General features: G+C 34.2%; 1 protein-coding gene across 1 annotated transcript; it reads right to left on the bottom strand.

The window, feature by feature from the left end:
* Nucleotides 1-355: 355 nt before the first annotated feature.
* On the bottom strand, nucleotides 356-7,908 carry LOC110791245 (cyclic nucleotide-gated ion channel 1). The gene is made up of 10 exons (XM_021995993.2): nucleotides 7,641-7,908; nucleotides 7,432-7,547; nucleotides 5,695-5,826; nucleotides 4,866-5,445; nucleotides 3,843-4,058; nucleotides 3,214-3,512; nucleotides 2,405-2,516; nucleotides 2,044-2,280; nucleotides 1,568-1,962; nucleotides 356-898 (listed from the first exon to the last, which is right to left on the bottom strand). Exons 3-10 carry the CDS (start codon nucleotides 5,751-5,753, stop codon nucleotides 607-609), a joined length of 2,190 nt encoding a protein of 729 aa, XP_021851685.1. The 5' UTR covers nucleotides 5,754-5,826; nucleotides 7,432-7,547; nucleotides 7,641-7,908; the 3' UTR covers nucleotides 356-606.
* Nucleotides 7,909-9,523: the final 1,615 nt, after the last annotated feature.

Here is a 9,523-nt window from a genome sequence, read left to right as displayed (position 1 = left end):
GTATTTTCATAATACATCAACAACTATATAATATACAGTCAACGTCTCACAATATACAATAAGCTTCTACTAATAAATAATCTACAACTATAAAATTCAGTCAATCACTTACCAATAAACTATATTGTATTTAGTAATTTATCAGCAATCATAAAACATTTAGTCAACAACAAGTGGTATACCATCAAAACTAAGTAATATACAGTCTATAACTACAAATATGGTATTATATACAGTCAACACCTAACATTATATCTCCTACCGTTTTCAAGCAAAATATTTACGAGGAAAAAAATTTCCAATCACTGAGATTAACTCGGAATTTCTCCCAAACGGAGCCTTGGAACAAAAAACAGAATGAGAACTGGCAATCATATTGGAGAATCACTTGAACTACAAACTGGACATTTACTGATCCTACTAGACTACTATCACTTTGCATTTGAAACTAGCTTGTAGAGTTGTAGTTTATACTTACTACAGTAACTTTACAAATTTTACATGTTGAATGGTGTTAATCTAATTCTAAACATCACTATTAAAGAGAAGAAGCAAGAACAACTTGAAAGGGAGAGTTCTGAAATGCTAACTGGCCATCTTCAGAGTTCAGATGGATGTGAAATCAGGTTCAGTTGGCTTTTGCAAGTTGAGGAGGGGTGACCTTGGTGGAATTCTGGTATTTAGGGGACTATTACGTCGCAGATTACGAAGTGCATTAGCAGCAAACCTTGATGCATAAATGGTGGCACCAAAGCTTGGTGAGCTTCCACCTTCCTTTGCAAGAGCATATTCTTCAGCTTCTTGTAAAGATTTCTCAAGCTTCTTCCTTCTGTAGTAACGTCGCCATGCAGCCTGTATGAAACAGGCTGCCCATGTCTTCCATTGTAGTGAATAAAACCTGAATGCATCACATTTCCCAGGTTTAAAAATAAGTCTTACATAACCATTAAAAATAAGTTTTCGTTGTCTCAGAAGTTATGACTATATTTAGGACTCAACTTAATTTGAAAAGTTCATAAATCAAAATTGACATTTACTATTGTTAGAATATGCCTTGAATCGGTCAAGCTCCTTACTGCAACTCCTCAACACGGGGATCTCGCTAGAGTTATTGTACACTAGGGTTATCGGTTTTGGGCCTATTTTCCGCATTTGTTTAGAGAGTACTATATAAACTCCCTAAGTCATAAGCTAGTTATATTTCGTAAGAGTATCTGGTCCGACTCTACACAAATATCATCCAGATATATATTATATATTCATGTAATCTGTACACAGAAACTTTCCCCTCCTCTGCATGTGGACGTAGCTAACACATCGTTAGTGAACCACGTTAAATCTCTGTGTTCTTTATTTAGGTTATTTATAATCTTTCTTGCTTATGTTATAACAACTATCTATAGGACTCAAGTTTAAAGCTTTGAACAACATAATTGTTTCTGGAACATGCATTTGTCTAGTAATGTTTGCCCTAAAATCTCCTTTATGCCACCTAAATTGATAAGAAGAGTACCCCCTTCAACAATCACATATTATCTGGCGACTTAAGGGAAAGAGAAAGACTTGCCTAAAGGTGTGCCGGAGCTGCTTACTATGAAGCCTACGAAACTGCGAAGCCACAAACTTGAGATCATCAGGCATTAGAGCAAAGGCTTCAACTTCTGTCTCACACTGTACAGTCCTAGTTGAGATGGGCAGATTGGAAGAGGACTGTGGATCTAGGGCCCATGTGAGCAATGATTCTCCACAGAAATCACCAGCTGTAAGGGAAACTGAATTAAAGAAGCCAGTTCTTCCACCATTTGTGGTCATAGTCAATAAACTTCCTCTCATTACAAACAGCATTTCGTTAACTGGATCACCCTCGCGTACAATGAAGCTCTTATCAGTATAAAGAACTGGTTTGAGACGATCACACATTGCATCTTTCAGTTGCTCGTCCAATTTTGCAAACATTGGAACCTGCAAAAATTCATAGTGATGAGAAATGAAGTCTAGAAAGAAATTTGAGAATCAAGTTAAGCAGAGGATGTGCGCACTCACTCTCATCAGAGAAGCCATGCAGAGATGCCTCTTTATGTCCCTCCTAAGATCCCTAGGAAGGTTTCTAATAACACTCTCTTCATCAACACCTCTTGTTTCTTGCCAATTGTATTGCTCATACCTTCTAATCCTCTCTCTCATGTCCTCTGGAAGCGAACGGTGGGACATCCACTGCTCTGCATCTCGCCTTCTTATTCTCATCTCCTCTTCTCTAACAGTTGTTGATTGTAGATATGTCTGTTAACACATAACCAGTAGATTTTTAGATACCTAAACTAAAACCCCAACACCATTCAGAAAAATTAATCAGCTATCTGTTTATATCAATCAGCAGACGGAACATTCATGTCAAGTGACTTGCCTGCATATTCCCAATAAGCAATGAAAACAGAACCAGTCCAGCAATACAAATGAAGGTTGCAAATAAGTTCTCCCCAATGAAAGTACTTGTCTTCAGATTCTGACCAAGAGAGCTGCAAGAAAAGCATCCAGGAAGTAAGGTTCTGTTCTGCTAACCTTATTTCCACTTATTCAGGAAAAATAAGTTCAGATAAGTTAAGTTAAGTTCAGATAAGATAAGTTCAGGAAATATAAGGGTTGACCAAGTACAATTTATAACTAAAATAAGTTTTGTTAAGTTTTAATAAGTTCAGAAAAAAAATAAGTGAAAATCATATGAATAGAACGCATCATAAGTCAAATGTATAGCCTTTGCATTTCAACCATCCTAAACTGTACTTTAATCTACCGTCTTAATTGGCAATCCCAGAAAAAACACATGATGTTGGTTAAATAAAAAAAATTCTCCTTAGGTTTTTACTTTCCTACAGCAATTCAAATACCAGAAAGCTGCCGAGAAGAAGAAAATAGTTTTTAATCTGTAGTAACCATAGTTCAGAACTCATAGTCAGCCGCATGATTGTTTGATATAATGCAAGATATAATGACTGAAAAGTAACAGGGATACCGCCTCCTTCTATAAAAGTCTACGAAATAGTTTAGCTCTTCATCTTATGCAAGGAGGGCCCATGAGGCCATGACCTTAAGGAGCAACATGTGTTCTTCTAAACCTCTGGTATTATAATTGAACTGTATAAGATGTACCACCATCGTCTAAGCCACAAAATAGAGGAAGATACTTCAAAAATTCTGGATTGGTTAAATGCATACCTAAGATTTCGAAGGCCCCACCAAAAGCAGTAGAAGAGTTTCCTTAAAAAATGAGTGGATTGTACCACTTCTGATTGAAGAGCATCGTAGTACATGCCAAAGTTAAACGTGGAAGCATCTGTTATGACACCAGGATCTACAAGCTTGCAATAAGAACTGCTTAATGTGTAGTTTAATACAGGGTTGGGTTGGTATTTGCAATATAAAGACAGAGAATGACATCCTTCTCCTGAACATGAACTGTGCCAGCATTTGCCTTGTCGGTCTACAGCAAACAAATACCAAACTGCTCCAGCGATCTGTGGTTTTACGCAAGATCTATAAGTTGGTAATTTCAAATTACGACTTATGAGGGAAAATGGATGCTAAAGTTTAAGGCAGTCTGAATAAAAATTTATACAGTCAAACCATTTTTTTTAAAATTGAAAGTTGTTAATTAAATAAGCTGAGGAAATGTAAAAGTAAGCTCCAAATATTCATTTTCACAGCACCATCTACAAAATCTTTCTCATTATTTATGATCTAATATGTACCAACTTGTTCAATAAAGCTATCTGCTTAGAAGGATCTTATTGACAAAGTGATGATCAAGTCTGTGCATTAGATATTAAGGATTAATTTGAACTTACATGGCTGGCTAGCATGTAAAGGAACAGATTGAAAGCAGCTCCAGCCCATGCTGTTTCAGTGATTATTCCTGATGTGCGAGTTACTTCCTTGTATAAAGGATATATCCGAATGAGCCGTGGGATATATTGAACGAAAATCACTACTTTTAATAAACCCTTAGAAGTCAAAGGACCACCATCCCTCATCAACTTTGGAATGATAACGGAAACTGCCATCTGGAAAAACACAACAGAACAACGTAACCATCACTTATTTGATAGCTATGGCCTATAAGCAGAACGTCAGAAATTCGAAAATCCACAACAAAAAAGAAAAAATGTGGATCAAATGGGTTCACTTCGTAAAAATATGCATTCTAAGCATGGTAGTAAACTTCTCCCAATATTTTCTGTTCATCATTTTGTTCTATCAACCCTCTGGAGTCTGAACCCTGAGGCTTATGACAAACTTTAACTGAAGAATATGAATCAAAGAACTGTCATCCATCCCTTGATTTTTCCACTATTCTGTAATCACCAACACAAAGAAGATATATCCCTCCAGGTACCAAAACTTAAAAAAAAAAATCCGGGCAGTGTGACACCACCGTAAATTGAACTTTCTGAATATGATATTTCATGGTTGCTATTTTCCAATTAGACAAGTCAAACAAAACCTTAACACACCAAGTCGGATTGGCTATAAGATTCTTCATCAAGGAGCTAACAAGTAAAATCAGACAACACCTCAACAAGAACAATGCTTCTCTTTCTCTCATTACTGGTATAACAAGCATAAGCAAGCGATCAGCAAAGAGGATGCCAGATTTACGCTTAACCTGACAAATAGCAGTGATAATTCCATAATAACCAATAACAACAGTTTCAGAAAGTAGCTTAAAAGGTCGAGGAATACTGGCATCTAAAACAGGTTTGGAAAAGGCATTTGCAAATAATGATGTCTGCATTCCTTTCTTATACTGTAACTTTTAACATAGAAACTTTAAATTTTAAAGAATGGAATATTCGAGAACCAGAAAGTACCTGTGGGAAGGGAAGCACGGCCAGAACGTCCACAATGAAGTATGACGAGAGATATCTTGTAGCTATAGAAGCATAATCCTTGATTAATACACCTCTTCCAAGCACTCGAGAAGAAGGAGAGACATAACCAGTACGAAACTGTAAGATGATATGAAGTAGATAGAACAAGTCTGTGGATGTGCGAAGAATACAAGCTATTATTTCTAATTTTCTATCCAAACTGAGGCATTTCTTCTTGCCATCAATGACTGGAATGTAGAAGAACAATGGATCCCAAGCCATAGCAAAAAAACATGATATCAGAAATATCTTATTCCATTTTTGCAGAAACGGCCCCTGGGGATCAAGTACATGCTCTTGAGGTTCAGGCTTCTTTGCAGATTGGTAGTAGAGTGCCTGAAAACTCAGAGGTCCTTTTAATGTTCTTATCCCATGAGAACCTCTCTTAAATCCTCGACGGATAACTCCAAAGACTGAACCAAATCCCGCTGTCTTCTCTGTGGAGGGTGATGATGTTTGAGTAATATAAAATGGTAGCTCAGAACTTGTTGACGATCCTTCTGAATTCTGTTCTTCAAACCTGAGAGAGAGTGCATGACGCAGAGGACAGCTTAGATCGGTAGCCATTATAATGGAAAGAAAATTCAAACAGATTAAGTAGATCCCAACAGTGTAGCCAATTTTAACCTACTTACAACAACCCTGAGATCAGACCTCAATATAAGTTGACATCAATTTTAGTTTTCTGGTGAATTGATGTACTTATTCAGCATAACTGTGGAACTACAGCAAAAAGATTCATGAGCACTTCATACTCTGAGATTCACACCTTATGACTCTGTCTCGATTGTTATTCAAATGTTCAGAAAGCTGCAAAGTTCCTGACATGATGACTTATCCTGGATCAAATGCACTATTTGTACCGTATCCAAAGCCAAAGAAGGCACCGTTGAGTAACCCCCTGCCAACATATTGAATCTCCAAGTTAAGATTAATGTTTCAATGGCTAAACATTAAGAAGAAGAAAAAGAACTTTTTTACAAAATTTTATCCGCTTTCTTCAGCATATAAGAATCACCTATCATATAATGATTTATCCATTTAGAGTTTAGACCAGTTATAGGTTAAGCTACATACATTGCAACTTCCTCAAAATCTGCTAATCATAAGATCATAAAAAAGAAAGGACATCTTGATTTTAAGAATCACAGAACAAGACTGGAATGTTGTGCACCATGCACTTTGAAAGAGACCTCCACAAACAACACCTTCAATCGCCATTGAGAGGGATAAAAAAACTTATTGCTCGCCGCCTTGCCCTACTCCAAACAGTCCATAATAATCATTTATTCATTTTATACTTACATGTAGGATGTACCACTGTACCAGAACTAAGTATTTGTCTCCAAAGTCCATAAAACACTGATCTAATAATCTAATATAGATCAAGCTGAGGAGCATTTTAGAACAAACACTATCAGATACCTTGGCTATACGACCTATACCAGTAATATTAACTACACTAACAAGGAGTTATACTCCTCGTCCATTTAAAGATTAGAACATTATGACACAGGACTTTTATAAGAAAGCAACAGGTGAACTATGTGAACATGATTCTATTTTCATAGAGTATAATACAAACATGAAATCAAAGAATTGAAACTATGAAGTATGAACCAGTACGTAGTCAAAGGATTTCATTCACTTTTTATTCCCCCTCTTTTTTGTACGTTGAAAGACAAAAAAACAGGTAGTTGGAAGACTTGAATGTATCGACCACTAGACACTAGTCAATGAAATATACTCATATTTATTTTCAGTTTGATTTAAAAATGCTACTGGCTAATCAGCAATTAAGTACTAAACAATTTGTATTGGTGTAAACACCATAAAGAAAGCACAAAAGCAATGAACGTAGACGGTGAACGTAGACGGTTTGATCCCATTTTAACCAACTAAGCTAGTTAATATTCACAATAAACAAATTCCAGCCACTGTATACTTCGTACGTTTATGAAGGCTATACTCTTCAAGAATATAAGATTAGGTAAGTCTACACCCAAAAAAAGTTACTCCCTCCGACCTCCGACCCTTAATACTCGACCTGTTTTCACTATTCACATAATTCACTTTGACCCTATTTTATTTCTAGTATATGAAAATAAATGTTAGTATATAATATATTTTTGGCTTCATCTTAATATATATTTTCAAAATATTAATATTTTTATAAGTTTTTATGATAGTTAAAGAAATTTGTGGTCAAAATTGTGCATTGACAAGCGTGTCCGGTCAATATAGGTCGAGTATTAAGGGACAGAAGGAGTAGTTCTTAAGTTTGGATAAGTCATCATCATCATCATCATCATCAACAACAACAACAACAACAAAAACCAGTTCGTATGAGTTTAGATAAATTCGGAAAAATAAGTTCAACCAAGCTCACTAAGAGAATAGTTCAATTTACAACTAATATAAGTTCTAATAAGAGAATAGTTCAATTCGGGAATAATAAGTTGGTGTTAATAAATTCAAATAAGAGAAAATCAAATAAAGAACGCACCGAAATTAAATACTCCAGGATAAAAGAGTAGTATCCTCCGTAGTTGGTAATTAGCAGCTTAAAATGGCGGTTACGATAGAAAACGCTGACAAATTGACGAAGACCTCATAATTACCCTGTTAAAACATTAAGAAACAGAAGAAAAAATAAATTGAGCAAAAACATAGTTCATTGATTACAATCAGACAAAGGAGAGAGTATTTCCGAACCTTCAATTTATAAATTTAGGGCGAAGTTGTTAAGCAAAAGCTGAATTTCACTCTGAATTTAGTGAGGAATTCGAAAATGGAGCAAATGAGCCAAACAGAGAAGTGTAAGTGAAAGAGGAAATGGAGGATAATTAGAAGGTTGAAGGTGAAGTTATTTATTGAGTAGTTTTCGGGAAATTTGATGGAAATTTCGTGGTATTTCCTCTCATTTTTATAGAAATGAAATCCGTCTACGGTTGAAGAGAGAGAGTCATCAGTGTCAAAATAAGCATTGACTAAAAAAAGTAAGTCAAGCTCTTTTTGTCTTCAATTTTGAGTGGTTTGGTGAAAATGTCAAGCTTTTTTCTGAAAACGACTAAGTCAGCAGCTCTTCGATAACACCCTGCTGGGAGTTAACTTCATCGAAAGAACATTTTGATTTAAAATGATATGAAATTAAAAAAACAATTTCTAAACTACAATAACCATTTAGAAAAAGGTATTTATAAGCAAACAATAAGCAACGACTACTTTTCAAACACAAAAATTAGTCGTTGAGCATCAAAATGGGCAATTTTAAGTTATGGGTATTTGGTGAATTATGTTTCAGAATATGGGTATTTGGTGAAATAAGTATTAAAATATGGTTATTTGGTGAATTATGAAACTAGGCTAACGCAGGACTAACGGCGTCGTCATTAGTAAGGGTATCTTGGGTATTAAGTCATTTGTGAGGGTTATTTAGTGTATTTCTGAAAGTTAATGGGCATTTGGTGAATTATGCCAAAATTCAGGAGTATTTCATAAAAAATTCATTAAAAAAAAATATAGAACTTGAATAGGAGTAGTTATAATGGAGTAATAAACAATTATGAAAAGAATAAGCAACAAAAGAGATAGGTAAAAAACTTTTAAAAAATGAAACGATAGATTGAGATCCACCAAATGTATGATATATAACTGTAAGAAAATTAATATAATTATAATGTATAATTAGTAGTAGTCATTCAATTATAATCTAATAATACCCAATACTCTATAAAGTACATGTATAACATGGAAATATATTAGAGATCAAATAAACGGAGAGAGAAACATAGATTGTGTTTTGAGTGATTATATAGGAATTTAGGATGAGGAGGGAGCTAGATAGGTTTATATAGTAGAAATGTAAATTGTGGGTGATTGAGGTGAATTATGGATTAATTAATGGTATGCCGAAATTTAGCTCAATCATAAGTTATGATTCAATAATCATAAAGATGATTGGATTTGTCTAATTGTTTTTGAATTGGAAATTATGATTGATTATTTCGGAGCAAGATTGGTTATTGTTTTTATAATTTCTTATTTTCAATTATATACTTCATCTATTCTCGAATATTAGTCCCTTTTGGAATCTTGACATTATTCACAATTGAAGACAATCTTCTTATTTCTTTCCAATACATACTTTAAAACATATTCATGTGAGATCTTATTTTGTTCGTCTTAATGTGTAGTTTAACAATATCAAATTTTTATATTTTACATACGTATTTGGAGATATTTACGTTTAAAAATTGAGTTGAAACGAGTTGAAAAGTCAAAACAGGACTAATATTTAAGAACGAATTGAGTATGCTTTAATTTGTGCTTAGTTTGCAGCAATTACATTATGTGCAACCAAATTTGAGGTAATATTAGTTTCAGTTGATGTTAATTTTTGATTGATTTGCGTCATGTCCCAATAAAATTTATGTCAAATAATTATTCTAATAAAATTTGAGTTAAACTATTTTAGTTGATTGAATTAAATGTTGGAATATAATAATGTTCATTTTTTGTTTAGATCTAGATTTATTTGAAGTTTATATTAATAGATTCTAATGTTCATATTCGTTTAGTATGAAGGTTGAATATAT

The sequence above is a fragment of the Spinacia oleracea genome, chromosome 2, assembly GCF_020520425.1.
Source record: "Spinacia oleracea cultivar Varoflay chromosome 2, BTI_SOV_V1, whole genome shotgun sequence".
Taxonomy (NCBI): domain Eukaryota; kingdom Viridiplantae; phylum Streptophyta; class Magnoliopsida; order Caryophyllales; family Amaranthaceae; genus Spinacia; species Spinacia oleracea.
Note: the sequence above shows the minus strand (reverse complement) of the source record. Positions and strands in the feature narration are given on the sequence as shown.